Source organism: Callithrix jacchus, chromosome 12, assembly GCF_049354715.1.
Source record: "Callithrix jacchus isolate 240 chromosome 12, calJac240_pri, whole genome shotgun sequence".
Classification (NCBI taxonomy): Eukaryota; Metazoa; Chordata; class Mammalia; order Primates; family Cebidae; genus Callithrix; species Callithrix jacchus.
The window spans coordinates 40,794,676-40,818,326 of NC_133513.1; the positions used below are offsets into that span (position 1 = coordinate 40,794,676).

At 35.4% G+C, this 23,651-nt stretch overlaps 1 protein-coding gene across 36 annotated transcripts in view; it reads left to right on the plus strand.

Moving 5' to 3' along the window:
* Positions 1-23,651, plus strand: part of PTPN20 (protein tyrosine phosphatase non-receptor type 20) — a 103,820-nt gene that overhangs the window by 44,620 nt on the left and 35,549 nt on the right. For 34 of the 36 annotated variants that reach the window (XM_035267763.2, XM_035267768.2, XM_054242865.2 and 31 more), the window contains 2 exons: positions 14,149-14,303; positions 17,149-17,239. In XM_035267763.2, the coding sequence (XP_035123654.1) occupies positions 14,149-14,303; positions 17,149-17,239 (246 nt within the window). Of the gene's footprint in view, positions 1-14,148; positions 14,304-17,148; positions 17,240-18,427; positions 18,527-20,465; positions 20,485-23,651 lie in introns of those variants that run through there. The other 2 variants (XM_035267769.3, XM_054242867.2) reach the window with 2 other exon arrangements.

The following is a 23,651-nucleotide window of genomic DNA, read 5'->3' on the forward strand; positions in this document are numbered from 1 at the left end:
CAGAGAGAAAGGTCAGGTTACCCACAAAGGAAAGCCTATTAGACTTACAGCAGATCTCTCAGCAGAAACCCTAAAAGCCAGAAGAGAGTGGGGGCCAATATTCAACATCCTTAAAGAACAGAACTTTCAGCTCAGAATTTCATATCCTGCCACACTGAGCTTCACAATTGAAGGAAAAATGAAATCTTTTATGAAGAAGCAAGTACTCAGAGATTTTATTACCACCAAGCCTGCTTTGCAAGAGCTTCTGAAGGAAGCATTATACATAGAAAGGAACAACCAGTATTACCCTTTCTAAAAATATACCAAAAAGTAAAGAGCATCAACATAAAGAAGAATTTCTATAAACGAATGGATAAAATAGCCAGTTAACATCAAATGGCAGTAACTCTAAATTTAAATCGACTAAATCCCCCAATCAAAAGATACAGCCAAAACCTAATGGTATGCTGCATCCAGACCCACTTCACATCCAAAGATACACAAAGACTGAAAACAAAGGGATGGAGAAAGACTTACCAACCAAATGGAGAGCAAAAATAAATAAATAAATAAATAAATAAAAAGCAGGAGTTGCAATTCTCACATCTGATAAAATAGATTTCAAAGCAACAAAGATATAATGGTAAAAGGATCAATGCAACAATAAGAACTAACGATCCTAACACCCAGATACATAAGACCCATAATGAGATTTAGACTCAACGAGACAGAAAATTGATGAGGACAACCAGGACTTGAACTTAGATCCGGAACAAGTAAATTTAATAAATATTTATAGAGCTCTCCATTTTAAATACACAAAATATACATTCTTCACTTTAAATACACAAAATATTGATCGGCCATTATTAATACCCATTTATAGAATACAGCAATATTCCCGTTCTCTCTCCCTCTTTTTCTTCCTCTCTCTTCCTCTCCTTCACTCCTTTTTTTTCTATTTTTTTCTTCTTTCCTTTCTAAAGAAAAAAAATACAAAGAAAACATAACATTCCAGAAACTTTGAAAAGCAGTATCAGTCTTGGGGTTTTCTTATAAAGTTTACACAAGTGTTTTACCCTGAAATCTTCCCAATCAACAACCCTCCTTAGACATTCTCATTCTGTCTCCAAAGTTTTGAAGTTATATTAGTAGCTAAACACACACACAGTCTCTCCCACATTCCCTCTCACTAGAAAAAAAAAAAAAAAACTAATCAGTGTACAACTAAAAACATTCTCTCCCTTTCTCCAAAAGTCTCTTTCTTGTCTTGAATGATATTCTTCTGTAAATGATTCACATTCCATTTAATATTTTCAAAAGAAAACAAAAACATGGTATATATATATATATATTATGCATATCAAAAAAGAAAAATTCACAACTATTATGTCCTTATTTGTGCAGCTGGTCACATGGTTGTATCTGCCATCTTGCATCTGTTTGGTATTCTCTTTCAGCTCACCAAATATCTCATTTGGTTGTGGTTCCTTGTCTGATAGGTGACCCAAATATTCATCCCTGAAGATCTAAGCCATTAGTAGTTCTGCCTAGATTGGGTGGTTGTAGTTTTTCATTGACTTTAATCACTTTGACACATGCTAGAGAATCACCTGCAGTGCAGAAATATTCTTCCTTAACCCTTTGCCCAGTTTCTTTTAATACTTAGAATCCAGCACACTAGGCAGTGCAGTTATCCCCCTTTCCCTGATGATTGAGTAGCATATGAGAAGCCCAAAATGGTCTTGTGGCATTCTCAACCTCCAGTTCAATGGATTTGTTGTTTCCCCTGATGAAGCATTCCTCAATCTGTTTAGGTCTGCTTTGATGTCTTTCATCAGTGTTTGGTTGTTCTGCAGTCTTAACATATGAATTGTATATATGTTTTATTAGATTTATATCCAAGTATTTCATATGTTTTGGTGCTATTGTAAATGGGACTTAGGAAAAATGTTTTAACTTCTACTGTTCATTGATAGTAGATAGAAATATGATTGGGTTTTGTATATTATCCATGTGTCCTTCAACCTTCCTAAACCCACTCATTAATTCTATGACCTTTTAAATATATTTTTGGAATTTTTCTATGTAGATACTCATGTTATTGGTAAATAAACACAGTTTTATTTTTCTACTTTTCCAATGTATATGAATTTTTTTCTTTTTCTTTTTATTTTTAATTTTTTTTAATTTTTTATTGGATTTTAGGTTTTGGGGTACATGAGCAGAGCATGCAAGACAGTTGCGCAGGTACACACATGGCAGTGTGCTCTGCTTTCCTTTTCCCCTTCACCCACGTTTGGCATTTCTCCCCAGGTTATCCCTCCCCATCTCCCCCTCCCACTGGCCCTCCCCTTTTCCCCCCTATAGACCCCAGTGTTTAGTACTCCCCTTTCTGTGTCCATGTGTTCTCAATTTTCATCACCCGCCTATGAGTGAGAATATGCGGTGTTTCAATTTCTGTTCTTGTGTCAGTTTGATGTTCTCCAGATTCATCCATGTCCCTACAAACGACACAAACTCATCATTTCTGATTGCTGCATAATATTCCATGGTGTATATGTGCCACATTTTTCCAATCCAGTCTATTATCAGTGGGCATTTGGGTTGATTCCAGGTCTTTGCTATTGTAATCAGTGCTGCAATGAACATTCGTGTACTTGTGTCCTTATAGTAGAACGATTTATATTCTTTTCTTTTTTATTACTTATTGCATTAGCTAGGACCTTTGGTACAATGTTGATTAAGAGGAAAGAGAATAGACATCCTTGCCAGATTCTCCATTTTATGGGGAAAGTATTCTTTTTTCATAATAAAGTATAATATTAGTTGTAGGATTTTTGCGAATGCCATTTATCAGGTTAAGGGAGCCTTCCTCTTATTCTAGTTTCCAGGAGAGTTATCATGAATGGACTCTTTCTTTTGTTAAATGCTTTTTCTGCATTATTGAGATGATCATATCATTTTTCTTTTTTTGTCTGTTGATATATGATGAGTTACTTTGGTTGATTTCTAAATATCTAACCTGCTTTTCATTCCTGGGATAGATCCAACTTGGTCCTGGTGTATTACTGTTTTTATGTTTTACAATTTGATTTGCTAGTATTTTCCTGAAGACTTTTTTTTGTGTGTGTTTTTGTTCATGACCGATACTGATCTGTAATTTTATTTTATTTTATTTTTCATCATTTCGTTTTCTGGTTTTAGTATCAGAGTAATGCTTCCCTTATAAAATTAGTTGGGAAGTGTTTGCTCCTCTTTAGTATTCTGGAAAAGTTTGTATAAAATTGGTAATATTGCTTCCTTAAATGTTTGGTAAAATTTGCCAGTGAGGACAGCTAGACATGAAATTTGTGAGGTTGTTAAATAAATATTTGTGTTAGTTTTTAGTTTTGTTTAGGGCTTCTGTAACAAAGTAGCCAAGAATGGATGGTTTGAACAACAGAAAAATATTTTCTCATGGTTCTGTAAGCAAGCAGTCCAACATCAAGATGTCAGCAAGGTTGTTTTCTTCTGAGGCCTCGCTTCTTGGCTTGCAGATAGCTATCTTTCCTCTGTGTCTTCACATGGTCTTCCCTCTGTGTATATCTGTGTCTTAATATCTTCTTATAAGGATACTAGTTATATTACATTAAGGGGTACTCTAATGACTTCATTTTAGCTTAATCACCACTTTATAGACCCTATCTCCATATATGATCACATTCAGAGTTACTGAGAGTTAGGACTTAGTACATATGTATTTTAGGGAAGGGGACACAATTCAGCCCATAACAATATTCAATTTATTTAATTGACATAGGACTATTTAGGTTGTCTCTCTTTTTTTACAAAATGAGCTTTGGCAGTTGGTATTTTTCAGTGAATTAGTCCCATTTATGTCAATTGTCTAACTTATGGGACTAGAGTTGTTCATAATATTCCCTTATTAACTTTTTTTAAATGTCTATAATATCTTAATTGATCACCTCCCTTTTTTTAAATTTAGTAAAATGCGTCTTTGTTCTGTGTTTCTTGATCACTTTGGCTAGAGACTATATCAATTTTATTGATCTTTTCCAGGAACTAGCTTTTAGTTTCACTTATTTTCTCATTGTTTTCAATTTCATTGATTCCTGCTCTTTATTGTTTCCTTTTTCCTTCTTGCTTTGATTTTATTGTTTTTCTTAATTTATTAAGGTAGAAACTTAGATTATTGATATATTTCTTTTTCATAAATACAGCTGGCCCTCATATCTGTAGATCCTCCATCTGCAAATTCAACCAACTGTAGATCAAAGGTATATGAAGAACAAAGATAACACTACAACAAAAAATTACAAATTTTAAAAATATAGTATAACAACTATTTACATGGTATTTATGTTGTATTAGGTATTATAAGTAATCTAGACATGATTTAAAGTATATGAGAGAGAGGATATGCTTAGATTATATGCAAATACTGTGATATTTTATATAAAGGACTTGAGCATCTGAGGATTTTGGTATCTGTGGGAGGTCCTGTAACCAATCCCCTGCAAATACAGAGGGACAACAGTAGTGTAAGCATTTAGTACAACAGATCTTTCTGTAAGTACTGCTTTAGTTGCATCCCATACATTTTGGGGTGTTTTTATTTTCATTCAGTTTATGTTTTCTCATTCTTAGTAGCAAAAGGTGGAACAATTTGAACAACAATCTAATGGCGCAGTGGATTATAGTATGAAGTATAAAATAATCATCCATGAGTTCATACTGATGTAATTAAATGATTAAATATGCTAGTAAATTAAATATGCTAGTAAATGGGAGACAAATCTCCCATGCAGAAGAATGCCTGATAAATTATGTTGATATTCAATTCTAAAGGAAGTGGATCATCATTCCTACCTCTTAAGTGTGGGTTGCACATATTGACTTTCTTCCAAAGAGTACAAAGGATAACTTCCAGGGCAGTACAAAGAATAACTACATAGTAAGAAACCTAATAAAAACGACTGCAGCCAAGTGATCAAGATCAGCATCAACTGTCATACATCATGTTGATAGAATATACCCTCGATATGATTGATAAATATGGCACTCTACCTCTGTGATCTTATTCCTGAAAACCCATAACCCCAGTCTTAATCTTGAGAAAAAATTTAGACAAATTTCAATGGTGAGACATTGAAGAATACACCCGGCCAGTACTCTTCAAACCTATCAAGGCCATTAAAAATAAGAAAAATCTGAGAAGACATCATAGCCAACAGCTGCCCAAGGAGACTTGACAACTAAATATAATGTTTATTTTAGATGGGCTCCTGAAACAGTGAAAAGGTATTAAGGAAATCTAAGAAAATCAAAATACAGTATAGACTTTAGTTAACAAAAATGTATCAATATTGGTTCAATACTAATGAATGTACCATCCAAATGTAAAACATTAACAATAGGTGAAACTTTGGCAGGGAATATTTAGGAATTCTGTGTGCTATTTTTTAATATTAAACTTTTCTAAACAATAAAATCTCATTTTTAACAAAATATCTTCCTGTTTCTCTTGTGACTTCCTCTTTGATCTATGGGTTACTTAAAGGTATTTTTTTCCAAATTATTTTTATTGTGGTATAATTTATATAACATAAAATTTACTATCAATGTTAAGTGTTCAATTCAGCATTTGTAATTACATTTTTAAAAATTTGTTTGTATACTTTTGGTATAATTGCCAGATCCAATGTCTTGAAGATATTGCCATATTTTCTCATAAGAGTTTTATAGTTTTCCTTTTTACATTTAGGTAATGGATTCGTTTTTAGTTAATTTTTGTATATGGCATTAGTTAAAAATCCAATTTCATTATTTTGCATGTGGACAACTTCCCAGCACCATTCATTGTTAAGACTGTGTTTTTCCCATTACATGGCCTTGACAAAGTTTTGAAAATCACTGGAGTTTTATTTCTGGTTTCTCTGTTCTGTTCTCTTGGTCTGTATGCCTGTCTATGCCAGTACCAGACTGTTTAGATTACTGTAGTTTTGTAGTAAGTTTTGAAATGAAGAAGTGAAGTGTGACCCTTTTCCCCCCATGTTTTTCAGGATTGTTTTTAGCTTTTTGGGGTCCTTTGAATTTCCATGTGAATTTTAGGATCAGTTTGTCTATTTCTGCAAAAGGGATCATTGAGATTTTGATAAGGATTACATTGAATTTTTAGATTGTTTTGGGTAGTACTGATATCTTAATGATATTAAATCTTCCAAACTATGAACATGAGATGTATTTGTTTAATTTTTTTTCAGCAATGTTTTGTAGGTCTCTTTGTACAAGTCTTTCCCTTCCCTTTCTTGGTTAAGTTAATTTCAAAGTATTTTCTTTATGTTATTGTAAATGAAATTGTTTTCTTAATTTCATTTTCAGATTGTTCATGTGAGTGTATATAAATGCAACTGATTTTTGTGTTTGACTTTGTATCCTGCTACTTTACTGAATTTATTTTTTAACTGTGCATTTGTGTGTGTATATGTGTAAAAAAATCCAGTAATCTTTAGGATTTTATACATATATATCATATCATTTGTAAACAGAGATGTTTACTTTTGCTTTCCAATTTGGATGCCTTTTATTTCTTTTACTTCTTAATTTCTCTGACTAGGATTTCCAGTATTAGGTTAAATAAAAGTGGTGAAAATGGCATCCATGCCTTGCTTCCAATCTTAGGCGAAAAGCTTTTACTTTTTCAACATTCAGTATGTTTTTTACTGGTTTTCCATATATAACTTGTATTTATGTTTAGGTGTCTTTCTTATATTCCTCGTTTGTTGAATTTGTTTCTGTAAAAAAGTAGGCTGGGCATAGTGGCTCATGCTTGTAATCCCAACACTTTGGGTAGCTGAGGTGGACAGATCACCTGAGGTCAGGAGTTCAAGACCAGCCTGGCCAACATGGTGAAAGCCTGTCTCTACTAAAAAGAAAAAAATAAATAAACAGCAAGTGTCGTGTGTGGTAGCAGGTACCTGTAATCCCAGCTACTTGGGAGGCTGAGGTAGGCAAATCACTTGAACCCAGGAGGCAGAGGTTATGGTGACCCAAGATAGCACCACTGCGCTCAAGCCTGGGTGACAGAGTGAAACTGTCTTAAAAAAAAAAACAAAAAAGAATATGTTCTTGAAAGGATGTTGAATTTTGTCAAATACTTTTTCTGCATTAATTGAGATAATCGTGGGGGTTTCTTCCCCCCTTTCATTCTGTTAACGTGTTGTATTACCTTGATTTTTATATGTTAAACTATCCTTGCATTCCCGTAATAAATCCCACAGTCATGTGTATGATCTTTTTAATATGCTACTCAATATTTGGTTTGCTGGCATTTTATGGAGTATTTTTATAGTAATGTTTAAGAGGGATATTGGCCTTTATTTTCTGTTCTTGTAGGGTCATTGTTTGACTTTGACATCAGGATAGTGCTGGCCTCTTAGAGTGAGTTGGGGAGTGTTCCCTACTTTTTAATTTTTTTGAACAATTTGAGAAGTATTGGTGTTAGTTCTTTTTTAAATGTACAGTAGAATTTACCAGTGAGGCCATTGGGTCCAGGGCTTATTTTTTTTGGATAGTTTTGATAACATATTCAATCACCTTACTAGTTACAGATCTATTCAGATTTTCTATTTCTTTGTGGTTTGGTCTCAGTGGATTTTGTGTTTCTATGAATTTGTCTGTTTCATTGAAGTTATCCAGGTTTTTTTTTTTCATACAGATTCTCATCGTACTCCCTTATAATCTTTTTTATTTCTTCAGAATTGGTAGTGATATTCTTATTTTTATTTCTGATTTTAGTAATTTGAGTCTTTTCTCTTTTTATCTTAGTTTATCTAATTAGAGGTTTCTCATTTTGTTGATACCTTTGAAGAACTTGCTTTTAGTTTCATTGATTTTTTTTATATTTTATACTCTGATCTCTGTTCTAATCTTTATTATTTCCTTCCTTTTGTTAGCTTTAGCTTCAGTTTTTTGTTTTGTTTGTAGTTCTTTACATTATAAAGCTAGTTTGTTTATTCAAGGTATTTTTTTCATGTAAGTATTTTATAGCTATAAATTTTTCCCTTAACACTGCTTTTGCTGTGTTCCATAGTTCCATATGTTGAGTTATGTTTTCATTCATTTCTAAATGTTTCTAATTTCCCTTGTAATTTCTTCTTTGATTCATTGGTATTTTATAATTATGTTGTTTAATTTTCACAAATTTGTAAAGTTTTCAGTTTTTCTTTGGATTTCTAACTTTATCTCTTATATTTGGAGAAGACATTCTTTATGATATCAATCTTTTAAAATTGATTGATACTTAGTTTGTAGCCTAACACATGGAAGATATGCCATGTGTTCTTGAATATGTGGTCTGTTGTTACACAGAGAATCCTGTATATATCTGTTAGATATACTTGGTTTATTGTATTGTTAAAGTCTTCCCTTTTCTTACCTATTATCTGTCCAATTGTTCTATATATTAATGAAAATGAAGTCTTCAATTATTATTGTAAAATTGTTTGTCTGTTCATTTCTGTCAATTTTTGTTTTGTGTATTTTGATGGCCTGTTATTAGGTGCATAAATGTTTATGATTGTTATATATTCTTATATCAAACCTTTTATGAGATATAATGACCTTCTTTGTAATTTTTAACTTTTTAAAGTTAAAATCTATTTTATCTGATATTAATATAGCTATTCATGCTCTGCATTGGTTCCTGTTTGCATGAATTTTTTTTTTTTTTTTTTTTTTTTTTTACTTTTAACCTATTTGTGTCTTTGGATCTAAAGTGAGTCCTTTGTAGACAGTGTATAGTTGGATCACGTTTTTGTTTTTTAATACATTCTGACAATCTCTCAATTGGAGAGTTTAATCCATTTACATCTAAAGTAATTACTGATAAAGAGGGACTTCTGTCATTTTGCTGTTTTAAAAAAAATTTCTTGTAGCTTTTTTGTTCCTCATTTTTTTTGCCTTACTGTTTTCTTTTGTATTTAGTTGCTTTTTGTAATGCAATATTCAAATTCTTTTAAAATTTCTTTTATGTATGTTGCTTAGCTGTTTTCTTTGTGGTTATCATGGGTATTATATTTAACATCCTAAACTTATTCAAATTTGAATTTATGCCAGCTTAATTCAGTAAAATTAATAAAAAAACTGTACTCCTTTAACAGTTTTTTTTTGGGGGGGGAGCAAAACTGTTAAAGGAGCACAGTTTGTTTAAATGTTACTTAAGTTTTTCATTTGTTACCACAAAATTACAGTTTTATACATTTTGTGTCCTGAAACATAAAATATTTTTAATGCTTTAGTGTCTTGTATAGAAAACAAAATGTAGAGTTACAATCTAAAGTTATAGTAATTATTTATTTTTAGACTAATAATTTAGAAAAATGTCATCTCTTAAATCATGTAGTGAAGAAAAAGTGAAGTTATACATTATTGTTACTATAATACTAGCTTCTATAATTTGTGATGTATTTACTGAAATCTTAATTTGTTTGTGTGGATTTTTTTATTACTTTAAATATGTCACTCATCTTCTGGCTTATATTGTTTTTGGTGAGCTTTTGGATCTGAGGCTTGGTATCTTTCATTCATTTTGGAAAAAATTCTCAGTTATTATCTTTTAAAATATTTCTTCTGCCCAATTCTCCTTCTTTTCTATTTTGGGATTCCACTTACAGGTATAATATGTTAGTCTATTTGATATTGGCTTATAGCTCTTGGATGGTCTCTTCTCTGCCCCTCATCTACCTTTTTTCTCTGTGTCCTAATTTGGATAATCCTCTTGACCTATTTTGTAATTCATGAATTCTTTTTTTGCCTCTGTAAAATCTACTGATGAGCTATCAATGACATGCTTAATTTTTTAAAACATTTTTTACTTTAAATGTTTCCACTTGATTCTTTTTTATGGCCTCCATTTCTTCATTGAAATCCCCCATTTGTTCATGTATGTTGTTTAGTTTTCCCACTTACTTTTCACACATTTATTATCACTATTTTAAATTCATCACTTGACAGTTTTAACATATGTTATATCTCTGTCTGTTTCCGTTGATTGCTTTGTTTCTTGACAACTTTTTCCTCCTTTTGTTACTTCTGTGTGTACTGTATAATTTTTTGGTTGAAAACTGGATATCATATAGTCTAGAGACAGAAGTAAAAATGTCTTATCTGTGGTTTCACTCTTCATAGTTTTAGTTACCTGCAGTCAACCACAGACTAAAAATGTTAAGTGGAAAATTCCACATATCAACAATGTTTTAAATTGCATACTGTTCTGAGTAGTGTGATAAAATCTCACACTGTCCTGCTGTGTCCTGCCTGGGAGATGAAATCTCACACTGTCCTGCTCTGTCCTGCCTGGGAGTGAATCATCCCTTTGTCCAGCATATTCATGCTATATATGCTACCTGCCTTTTAGTCAGTCAGTAGTCATCTTGGTTATCAGATCTACTGTTTTGACCTCCACAGTGCTTGTGTTCAAGTAATTTTTATTTTACTTAGTAATGGCCCCAAAGAGTAGTGATGCTGGTAATTTGGATATGCCAAAGGGAAGCTGTAAAGTGGTTTTGTTACATGAAAAGGTGAAAATTCTTGACTTAATAAGGAAAGAAGGAAAATCATATGCTAAAGTTGCTTTGATCTGTGGTAAGAATGAATCTTCCGTTGAGGTTTTGCTGTTGCACATTAGACTGCCAAAGTTATGGCCACAGTACATTATAAGTGCTTACTTAAGATGGAAAAAGCATTATATTTATGGGCAGAAGACATGAACAAAAGTATGTTTCAGTTGATGGCAATCAGGTTCAGTACTATCCTTATCAGGCATTCACTGGGGGTCTTGGAACATTTCCCTGCAGATAAGGAGGAGCTATGGTATTTTTTATCTATGTTCTAGAGGCTGAGGCAAATATGAATGGACATGCATCTTTTTTTTTGTAGGCCTTCAGTGTCAGAAATTGCATCCATTTACTCAATAACAGAGCAGGGCTTGGGTTTGATGTTGCTGTGGTTACCTTGCATATAGAGGATTTGCTTCAGTGTTTACCCTCTGCTTTAGGTCTTCCTATTGTACATGCACCTCAGAGAAGGTCCTCTCCATAATCTTATCTTATTCCCAGCAGTAGAGAACTCTTATTTATAATTTCCTTACTTGTCAACCTGGTTTGGGGTGACATTCTCTGATGTCCTTGTTCAGCCTAAGTCTTAGGAAGGCCTCAGGTGGTACCTTCTTTGTTATTCTGTTCATTCTGCAGAAGTAGGGAATATCTTATGATCTGGGTCCAGGATGCTTTTCTGTCTTCCCTACACCCCGTGTTAATGAGTCTTCTTCACTTGTGCTTTGAGGGTGATAGAGTTTCATGCCTTTTCCCAGATTTTTCTGCTTTTGGTCCATTAGGGAAATAGGAGAAAACATTCTGGGCATGCTTTGTGCCATTCCTGTGGATGCTGTTTTCCCCCCCACTAAGCTTGCCTCATGAAGGAGAATTTCTCAAGTTCCTCACCCTGTCTCTAACTTTTCTCCTGAGCCTCTGATGAGGTTCTCACATGCATTAGCTTTTACTGTTTGTTTTTAAACCTTTCGTCTCTTCATTAATGTATCTACACATCTTTGTCCTGTGTCAATAAGTTGATTTTCATCTGCTTTGTTTCTTGCAGAGTTTGATTATAATTTATTGCTATAATTATGTACTTTTAAGCTTTATTTTCTTAGGTTTACAAACTTTTTTTTACCTTATTCTGTTGTTTTCTTATCTCCTTGTGAACTCTTATTTAAAATTATTTTCGTATTCTTTTTACAGATGTTGCATACACAGTGAATTTTCTTTTTTAAGCTTATCTTCCATTTTAGAATAGATTTTAAAAATTATTCTGCGTGCTATATTGTATTATTTTTCTGTTTCACGTTTTATTCCATTTTGTTATGAACATGTATAACTTTGTGTATCTCTTTAATTTTGTTGATTGAGCAGTAATGAATTCTTCCTGATTTCCGTTTTTATTTGGATCTCATTATCTTTCCTTATAAACTACATTTTGGAGGGCTACATTTTGCCTGAGGACAATGATAAGTGTGCTGAAGGGGTAGGGGCCGAGGAGCAGGAAGCTCAAAGGTCGTGGTATGGCTAAAATGTTAACCAGGTGTCACAGATGCCCTTACTCAACATCAATCATACCCTTCTCCTAGTGCACCTTCCTGTATGGCCCAGGCAGAAAAATGAAAAATAACTTTTTCCAAGACTTCCTGGTAGCTTATTTGGGCTTGACCAATCATATGCACTTAGCCAAGATGTAAATGTGTAGAGAGGCATCCATTTTGTTGCTATGCAAGCTTGGCATTCCTGGTCCTCATCATAGCTAAGGTGATGTGTTACTAAAGCCAACGGTTACGGTAGTGACTTTCTTATTTCTCCATTGTTGCTCATGTGGTGTCATTCAGGAGCCAGTGGCTAGAAAAAATGGTCTCCAACTTCCTCAGTTTCCTCATTGGGGCAAAGACAGAATTTTTCTTGGCAGACCATCATGCGGTGTTGTTCTTTGATCATGAGAGAGGCATCTGCTCTTCAAGCCCACCCGACGGTGATACCAGCAACAAATAGCTAGATCAAATCCCTTTCTGTAAACTGGCTGGAATGATTCCAGGTTCACTATGATCAGTTGCTGATGTCATCAAGAACATAGGTTCTTTATTTTTCACATTTGCTATTCTTCTTCCTTTTATGGCCATAAGAGGGCAGCCTATGATAATTAGAGCCTTATGCTTCTTTGTTTATGTCTGTACAGAGGGATGAGGGTAGAAGAGAGACTTGCTTCTCTTTTTTTGCAAGACCTGCCTATTTCTATAGTTGGCGCAAATAGCCTACCTATTTCTGAATTATTTACTGGAAAGATCTTACTGTGGAATGATCACAAATGGCTTTAACCATAGGGATAGAATCAGTGTTGGGGAGTCAACACCAGTGTTTGTTACAATCTTCTACATTTTCATTGTTTGTTCTCTCTGCATTCTCCAGCTTTTGCTCTAGCAAAGGTGAAACAATGGGAAAGTCTAAGGGTTTTTCTGTTGGGGATCAAAGATGATCAAAATGGCTTCTACTCTTGGGGTAGTTTTATCTCTCCTTCTAGCCTGCTTAGACCTCCTCTCATACTGAGGTTTCAGATATTTGTGAGAAATTTTAGGATTTCTGTGCCTGTCTATCCCAACCAACAGGCCTCACTTCCAACCCTACAAAGAGCCTCTGGATATAGTGGAGTTCCAAGATAAGATGTGCTTCCCAGGAATGTGCAGATTCTTAGAAATTTCCATCTCTTTCTTTTTCTGTATTGTTTTTCATGTATCTTTTTGCTGGTATTAACTTAAATTTTGTTCATGTTATTTGGCTTTGCAAAGAGATTATGAGAACTTGCTTTACTTGAACATCTTATCTCAAAATTTTGAAACTTTAAAAATATGCTTTTACCATTTACTTCTAGATTTATTGCATTTTGGCCAGTGGAGATGACATATAAAATTTAAGATATTTGGAATCTTGACTGTCAACATGACCTAAAAGACCATAATTTTAAAAAATAAAGGGATTCTATGTGTGCTATTAAATATTAATAGAATGTTCTTTCTAATATTGGTTACAAGTATCCATATGTATTTATTATTCAGTCTTATTAATTACATTGCATAGATCCTCTCCATGCTTGGTGTGTATGTGTTTGTGTTGAATCTGTTTCAGAGTAATTAATCAGGATGTGGACTCTCTGCATCCTTACATCTCAGACTCTAGGAACTTCCGAAAACTTGGTCCCAGGGAGGGAAAAATTTCCCTTTTTCCAAATCCAAGCCTCGTACATTCTTGCCTTGGCATAACTGTCAGTCCATATACCCAATTCACATTATGAAACAGAACACTTCTCAAACCACAGCATTTGTTGCATTTGTAGCACTGAACAGTTTTCTCCAAGTACAGTAGATTTTGTTTAATCTCAAGGTATACATAGCCACGATTTTTTCAAAGGAAGCCTCTTTCAAAGTAATAAGACTCTTCACCCGCGGAAAAGCTAACTTCTGTTGACTCTTAAATGCTGTGCCTTTAAGAGAAACAGAAACAAAAATAAAATCTCCCTTCACATATATGCCAGTAACTTACAGATGTGAATTTTTCTCTTCTTTAGATACACACACAATTGTTTCTGAAGGGGAACTGGATCAGTTGGCTCAGATTCGGCCATTAATATTTAATTTACATGAGCAGTCAGCCATCAAGGATTGTTTGAAAATGCTTGAGAAAAAAACAGCAGCATTTGCTATCATGCAGGAGGAGTTTATGGTAAATATTTTCTTAACAAAAATCCATATGTGATTTCTTTTTTTACATCATTGCTAGGGGGTTTCTTTTCTTTTTTTATTTGGTTTGAGTACATTGTTTTTGCTTTTAAATATTATATATATTTTAAGGTAATAGATATACATGGTAAAATTTTTTAAAAAGCCAAATAGCATACAAGGGTATAAAATAGAAAGTCTCTCTTTTTCTCTTGTGACTTTCTAGATCCCTTTACACTATTCATTGTGTCATGTAAACTTCTAAAGAAAATTGTTGGAATGTACTTTACATCCTTAAATTTGTTTTCCACCTAGATACAATTTTCAAATATATTATCAGCATGTATAGTAGTATCTCATTTTTTTAAGTATTGCATGGTAGTTAAGTATATGGATAACTACCTTAATTTCCAAAATTGAGGTACTTATAATATTTAATTTCTGAAATTAAGGTAGTTATCCATATAATTAACTACAGTGCAACACTTAGAGCATTGGACATTTAGATTGTTCTAGTCTTCACTCTTATGAACAGCAGTCGTCATCTCTCTTCATGCACTGTATGCGTATATGTAAATATTTTTAGAACGAATTTCTAGAAAGATTTTAATATTTTGGGCTATCAATTGTTTAGATCTTTTCTCATATCTTAAGTGACAAACTCTTATTGATTATTTAATTGGTATTTATTTGAGAACAAAAATATCTTTCCATATGTTTTTAAACTTTTTGTATTTTCAGGGAACTGATAGTTTTAATTCTTTGCTCCGTTTTCTATTTTTTTTTCCTTATGGATTACTAACTCTTTAAGGAAACAATTATCTCTTTGTGTGTCTTACATGTGTTTTTTCTGCTGTCATTTGTGTTACACACAGGTGCACATGCATGTGCACACACATGCGTATTTACCATGAAGAAATAGCTGATTTTTAGTAGTCAGATATGGCAATCTTTTCTTTTGGGGTTCTGGATTTGGGGCTTTCTGTGCTTTTTAGGAATGCTTCTTTTACTCTGGGATTGCAATAATTATTTCATGTTTTTGCTAGTACTTTTATGATTTTTTAAGCATTTAAATCTTTGATGTGCTGCAGCTAGAATTTAATTTGGTATAAGATGTTAGATAGGGACCCAGCATTGTATAGCTAACAGTTTTCCCAAGATTCTTCTGGAACTTCTCCTCAGTGATGTAAAATGCCACTTTTATCATATACTAGAGCCCTACATGTATTTTAATTTATTCTTGGACTTTTTCTACTTATTTTCTTATTCCTTTATTGGTATTATTCTTTTAATTAGCATAGCTTCATATTGTCTTTTCACATCTAATAAGACTCATCTCCCATCATTATTCATTTATGAAATTTTTCTCATTCTTCCCACAGGTTTTTTTTCATATTAATTTTAGAACTGGTTTTCAGACAGACTTGATCATTTTATCATACTACTTAAAACCTCACATCCTCCTTGTTACCCATGGCAGTGATTGCTAGGTTGACTACACAAGAGTTACCCAAGAGCTTTGAAAATGTATAGATTCTCAGGCTTTCTCCACAAATATTCTCAGAGAGTAAGACTAGCTACCTCCTCATTTCATTAATATATGAAACAAGATCGTTTATAGTTGTTGTTGGACTAGATCATGTGCTCTGTGCTCTTATTACAATGTTAGTCACAATTTCCCAAAGGGACGTGTATGCCTCCATTATTTCCACCCCTTCACCTTCTCTCCTCTTTCCTTCTACATACATATTGTTTTTCATATGCTAACTTCTGATGGATGACTCACTAAGGCCCAGTTCAAGGCTAATTATTCTTTAGGAGCTTTTCTTCTTGTTCTTTTCTTTTCTTTCTTTTTTCTTTTTTTTTTTTTTTTTTTTTGAGATAGAGTTTCACTCTTGTTGCCCAGGCTGGAGTGCAATGATGTGATATCGACTGACCACAACCTCCATCTCCCAGGTTCAAGCAATTCTCCTACCTTAGCCTCCCAAGTAGCTGGGTTTACAAGCATGCACCACAATACCCAGCTAATTTTTTGTATTTTTAGTAGAGATGGAGTTTCTTAATGCTGGTTGGGCTGGTCTCAAACTCACAACCTCAGATGATTCCCCCGCATTGGCTTCCCAAAGTGCTGGGATTACAGGCGTGAACCCCCATGCCCGGCTAAGAGCTTTTCTTCTTGACTTTTAGGTCCAATCTGGTGCTGTCATTTATACTAGTGTCTCTGTACATTGGTCACATGGTATTTGATTACATGTCCTCTAACTACTGTGTTCACTACTTAAGGATAAGGCCATTAAAATTCGTCTTTGTATTCCAGTATCTGAAACAGGACCAGGTACCTATTAAATGCTCAGATAGTGTTTGTTGAATTCACATCCAGTAAGGAAATTTTTTGAAAGGAAGGATTCTTAGGGTCCTAACTGTAATTTCTTCAAAGGGTAAGGGTAAATCGTGAGATTGTTTGTATAAATTTTTTGTTTATATGTTTTTGTTGCTGTTGTTTTGTTATTTTTGTTTACAAAGTGATAGATCTGTGGATAGGTTCTCAGAAGTGAATAGTCTGTATTTTCTTTTTTATGAAAGAAGAACAAAATGAAGTTCAAGTGGAAAGTCTCTCCATAAAGTTTAACATTTTCTTATTAAGTGGCATTGCTAGGCATCTGAAACTTGAGATATTTTATATAGCACTTTTTAAATGGGGATCTAACTTCACTTATCACACAATACATTAAATAGTGGGTCATGTCATATAGGGGTTTATGAGCACTAAACAAAGGCATATTTGTTCTTTTTTATTGGTTATAGTAAATACACGACTTATTTATTTATTTATTTATTACCTTTTAAAGGCTTTAGAACTTAAGAATCTGCCTGGTGAGTTCAACTCTGGGAATCATCCACTCAACAGAGCAAAAAACAGATACCGAGATATTCTTCCATGTAAGCTAAAAATGGTTTTGATTATTTTCCTGTTTACATTTAGAAAAAGTGAAAAGGGTACTGTATGGCTTTTTGTATGAGATATTTTGGCCTGTGACCATGATGAAGAGTTCTGGTACATAGCAGTGGGTGACCTGGATGTATTCTAAGATATGTGCTAGATATGAGAATCAGGTCCTCTATTTCTGGTATATCCTTCAGCCACTGTCACAGGGTTGTTACAGCACTCCTTCAGCCTTGTTCTCATATATTGCTGCTTCTCAGAGCATGAACCATCCAAAACATAAAATCCAATAGTCTGAGTCATACACCAGTTTTGGTACCTGAAGCCCTAACCACCTTCCCTGACTATTTTGTTTAGACACACTATCTTCTGGCTTGTAGGGTTTCCACTGAGAGATCTGCTGTAAGTCTAACAGGCTTGCCTTTATGGGTAACCTGGCCTTTCTCTCTGGCTGCCCTTAGCATTTTCTCCTTTGTTTCGATCCTGGTGAATCTAACGATTATGTACCTTGGGGTTGCTCTTCTTGAGGAATATCTTTGTGGTGTTCTCTGTATTACCTGGGGTTGAATAGTGTCCTGCTTTGCTAGATTGGGAAAATTTTCCTGGATAATATCTTGAAAAGTATTTTCCAGCTTGGATTCATCAAACGTAGATTGGGTCTTTTCACATAGTCCCATATTTCTTGGAGACTTTGCTCATTCCTCTTCATCCTTTTTTCTCTATTCTTGTCTTGTCATTTTATTTCATTAAGTTGGTCTTTGACCTCTGATATTCTTTCTTCTGCTTGATCCATTCTGCGATTTAAACTTGTGCATATTTCACTAAGTTCTCGTGTTGTATTTTTCAACTCTGTTGGTTCATTTATATTCCTCTCTATATTGTCTATTCTTTTCAGCATTTCATCAAACCTTTTTTCAAAGTTCTTGGTTTCTTTACGTTGGGTTAGAACAAGTTCTTTTAATTCCCAGAAGTTTCTTATCATCCACCTTCTGAAGCCTACTTCAGATAATGGAACACAGTCCTTTTCCATCAGGGCTTGTTCTGTTGCTGATAAGGAACTGCAATCCCCTGTAGAGGGAGAGGGGTTATGATTTTGGGTATGCTCAGCCTTCTTATGCTGGTTTTTTCCCTTTATTATACATTTATCCATCTGTTGTCTTTACAATTACCGCCTTTCTAATTAGGTTTCTGAGTCGACATCCAATTTACTGATTCCCAGTGCTGGGATTCAAGCAACCCACTGCGCCGGCCAAAATAGCAGCGATAAGACTGATGGTGCTCTTCTGCCCGGGAATCTCTGGTCTGGCTTCCTTCTTGAGTCTGCAACAAGCGGCTCTGCCTTCCCGGAGCTCCAAACACCGGTCAGTAAGGGAACCAGTCCCGTTTACTCTGCATGAAGAGCTGCTGCGCCAAGGCACCGGCCACAAGAGTCGCGCTGGCGACCTGTGACGCTCCTCCACTACAAATCTGCTGGTCCGTGAGTGACAAAAATTTGTCTGAAAGTGTGGTGTCCTCTCATTCTCTGAGCTTTCACTGGGAGCTACAATCCCGAGCTGTTAGTGATCAGCCATCTTGGATCTCTCTTTAGACACACAGAAAAAGAGCTATTTGCTTCCTTCATCCTGGATAATAAAGCTATTAATCTAATCTCCAACAGGAAGCTGCCTTTCAATTGTCTCCACAGGGCCCTAACATTGCCTCTCTGTGTTGGATGGGAGGGTAGTGGCACCTTCTGTCTTCCCCACTCAGTTACTCTCAGGAGTTATTCACTTAGGCCATTCAAAGAGCAGAATCAAAATGCAACAATGCAATTTTAACCTTAGGCAGGAAATCTCATTCCATGACTCACATTTCTTTCAACATCAAAGTTTTTGAAAACTAAATTTACCATTTTACTTCCTCCAACTTGACCCTCTACTTGTATTCTATATCTTACGTAATCACCAAGTTGAAACCAGAAAACAGGGAGTCAGTTGATTCTACCTCCATAATACCTCCAGAGGCCTCCCCAATCTCTCAACTCCCACTGCTGCTGACTTAGACTGAGCCCATTTTACCTCTCAGCTGGCTACTGTCTTCTTTACTGCCTCCCTTTCTGATCATTCACAAAAGCTACTGAAATGATTTTCTTAAAATTAGAATCAGAACATGTAGCTGTTCTTTTAAAGCTCTTTCTTTGCTCTGTTACTGTCATGGTACAATTCTATAACATGGCATATGGTTTTCACCTGTTTGTCTCTCTAGCCTCAGCTCTCCCACAGAACTTCTTTTGGTATCTAGAATTCACAATTATTTATTTGTTGGTTTTCATGCCTCTTTACCTACAGTTCTTGAAAGAACTGCTTATCCTCCCTTCTTTGCTGAGGCAGTTACTGCTGTCTTTCTTAGCTAGCTCCACTAGGCTTTTCTTATTTTCCTCAAAGCTAGGTTTGGTGTTTTTCCAGTAGTCTCATAGCATCTCATAACCACTCTCCCCGACTACAAACCATATTTTAATTATTTTCATTTCTGTTTCTCCTACTAGACTAGAGGTAGTTTTTATAAAAACCAGAGTGGAACACAGAAACTGCTGTCATTAGAGAAATACCTTCATGGTTAGTTGGTTTATTAAAATCAAAAATAACTTTATGATTTAAAAAACAGTAAATACCTTTCCAACATGGTTAAAATAATTTATTCTGTTATTTTCTGGGGGGAGAATGTGGAGATGTGCATTGATGAATACTTCTGAAATCAGAGTAATGAACCATGATTAGATATTTTAATAAATAATGCTAATAACTTGTTGCTTCTCCAAGAAGTCAAAGATCCAAATTTTATAATTTCTCTTCCTGCACGTTCAGTTAACCCCCAAGGAGACTGAAAGCAAACAGGCCTTTAAAATGAGCCTCTTGGGTTTGTAAGAAGCTCATTTTACAATAGAGGGTACACATAATATTTGATCTGACTTGAAGTCTTTATTCTGCATATCAAAAGACTTATAACTAAGAAATTCAAAGATAATAAAAACTAAAGTTAAATCATTAAAGCAAGGGAAATTTTGTAAAACTTTCTGGTTTTCATAAAAGCAAATAAACTGTAATTCAACCATATTCTACTTAAAAGCCCTTGGTACACCTGCCTTATAACACAGTGTAATCTAATCTAAAACTCAGCCAACTTAAATGGCCATTATAGAAAGCTCTTGGATTTCTTTTAACCACACATTTCTTGGCTTTATAGAAAAGACTCCTGAAGACTCTCATAGAGAAAGCCAGAGATGTAATTTATTTGTCATCTTCAAATGCTGAGAACACTAAATGGATGAATTCACACACCTCTGAACACTGCAAATACAGGCAGTCTTCACTTTACATGGTCCTAATATGCACAAGTATCAGTTACTGTGTTGAGCTAAATAACACCAGTCCTACAACAATACAATTAACATTGTAGTTACCACAATATATTCACTGTAAGTAATTGCCTAAAGTTATAAGCGTCTTTGCTAGCACTTCAGTCCACAAGTCCTTATGTAAATAACAGATGTGCATCATGACCAGTGACTAATAAATATTACTTGTTTCAAAATATGTCAGTGATGGGTAACTGTGAGCCCGTTGTTCAGTTCACACACAGCAAAGCATGTGGTTGTGTTGTCTCCTTGTCTCTCAATAGTAAATTCATATGACCTTTTACCAAAATGTATAATCAAGAGAGAGAATTGGCTGAGAGAGATGAAACTGCAGTAAAGAAACAAAAAGTGATAATGTTGGGAATAAAATTTGAATGGAGTTGTAGAAAAACTGGCTGACCAGGGACACGCTGACACTGCTCCTGCTCAAGAGACTGTGGAGCTGCAGCCCACAGCACCTGTGGAAAAGAAATTTACTGATAGGAACAAGCAAAGTGGTTGTGATGAAGAGGATAAAGGCAACCTAGAGGAAGCAATGATGGCAAAAAACCTCACATTAAAGAAACTTTGGAGCTATTTCACAACAGTATAAATGCCACAGATAAAAGGTGGAAACTGATCCAAACTTAGGTGTTAGCCTAGACATAGAAAACATGCTCACTCTGTATTGTAAGTTATACAATGAAAAGAAGAGGCAAACACTGTTCAAACTACTCTTGGAAAGTTTGTTTTGTTTTGCTTTAACATATTAAATGCTTTAATTTCCAATATTTTTAATGTTTTAAATTACAGTGTTGTAAATAAATATTAGTCTTGCTATTTTTCTGCTTCTTTATACATTTATAGCCAGCAATAAATGAGTTTTAAATGCTTTCACAAAAAATTTTAAGGACCATGAAACAATAATATCTCCTATTGATTTTAAAGATCTTTTTGCATGCTTTCACCTTGCATGGTCATATTTATGGCCCTGTACTATCATGCAAAGCAAAAATGGCCTTTATTATATAGTATAGGAATTTTTAGGCTGGCTCTGCCAAGATGGCCAAATAGGAACAGCTCCGGAGTGTAGTTCCCAGTGAGAGTGATGCAGAGGGTGAGTGATTGCTGCACTTCCAACAGAGGTACTAGGTGCATCTCAGTGGGGCTGGTTGGACAGTGGGTGTAGCCCAAGGAGGGCAAGCCAAGGTAGGGTAGGGCGCTGCCTCACATGGGAAGTGCAGCAGACCAGAGGAACTCCTCTACTACACAATGGAGGCCATCGGGGCTTTTCCGGTAACTCCGGTTCAGATACTGCACGTCTCCCATGGTCTTTACAGCCCACAGACCAGGAGATTCACACTGGCTGACAAGTGCCACGGATTTTCAGCACAAAAACCTGTGCAAATCTGAGTGGCCATTTTAACTGACACTTGGAACACCTGCAAGACAGAGCTGCACATTTTCCCGAAAAAGAGGGAGCTGAAGGCAGGGAGCTGGTGATCTGGCTAGGCAGGTTCTACCCTGACAAAGAGCAGCAATCTGAAACGCACTGGCTTGAGAGTTTTCCAGCCAATGCAGCAGTTTGAGCTTGACCCAGGATTGTCAAGCTCCCTGGGGGGAAGACCATCCTCCATTACCAAGGCAGTCCACCATTACTGAGGCAGCCTGCCATTACCTAGGCAATCCGCTATTACTGAGGCAGTCCACCATTACTGAGGCAGTTCTAAACTTACATGTATAAACAAACATTTACACAGCAGCTGGACAGAGCCTGCAGCAGCTCAGCAACACCTCTGCAAGCGGACTGTAACTAAACTCCTTCCTTGCTTGGCAGGAGCTCTGGAAAAAGGCAGCAGCATATCAGAGACTTATAAATAAAGCCCCACCTTCCCAGGACAGAGCACCTGGGAAAAGAGGCGGTTGTGAGTTCCACTGCAGCAAACTTAAACGTCCCTACCCAGCAGCTGTGAACAGGACAACGGACAACAGAGCTCCCAGCACAGCACTTGAGCTCTAATAAGGGACAACTGCCTCCTGTAGTGGCTCCCTGACCCCCATATATCCAAAGAAGAATGTCATAAAGGAGAGCTCTAGCTAACACCTGGCAGGTACCCTTCTGGGACAAAGATACCAGAAGAAAGAACAGACAGAAACCTTTACTGTTCTGCAGCCCCCATGTGGGTAATTTCCAGGCAAGCATGGTCTGGAGTGAACCTCCAGCAGTCCAGCAGCAGAGAGGCCTGAGTGTCGGAAGAAAAACTAAAAAAATAGAAAGGAATAGCCTCAATGTCAACAGAAAGGATCTCCACTCAGAGACCCCATCCAAAAGTCACCAACTTCAAGTACCAAAGGTAGATAAATCCATGAAGATGGGAAGAAACCAATGCAGAAAGGATGAGATCACCAAAAACCAGAACGTTTCTCCTCCTCCAGGGGATCACAGTCCCTCATCAGCAAGGGAAAAAAACTGGGTGGAGAATGAGTTTGATGAATTGACAGAAGCAGGCTTCAGAATGTGGGTAATAAATTTCTCTGAACTAAAGGAACATGTTCCAACCCAATGCAAAGAAACCAAGAACCTTGAAAAAAGGTTAGAGAAAATGCTAATGAGAATAACCAGCTTAAAGAAGAACATAACCAACTTGATGGAGCTGAAAAATACAGCACAAGATCTTTGCAAAGCATACACAAGTTTCAGTAGCTGAATCAATCAAGCAAAAGAAAGGATGTCAGAGATTGAAGACCAACTCAATGAAAAAAAAATGAGAAGGCAAGATTAGAGAAAAAAAGAGTGAAAAGAAATTAACAAAGCCTCCAAGAAATATGGGATTATATGAAAAGACCTAATCTACAGTTGATTGGTGTACCTGAATGTGACAGGGAGAATAAATCTAAGCTGGAAAACACTTTTCAGGATATTATTCAGGAGAACTTCCCCAACCTAGCAAGGCAGGCCAACATTCAAATCCAGGAAATATAGAGAACACCGCAAAGATTTTGCTCAAGAAGAGCAACCCCAGGCACGTAATAGA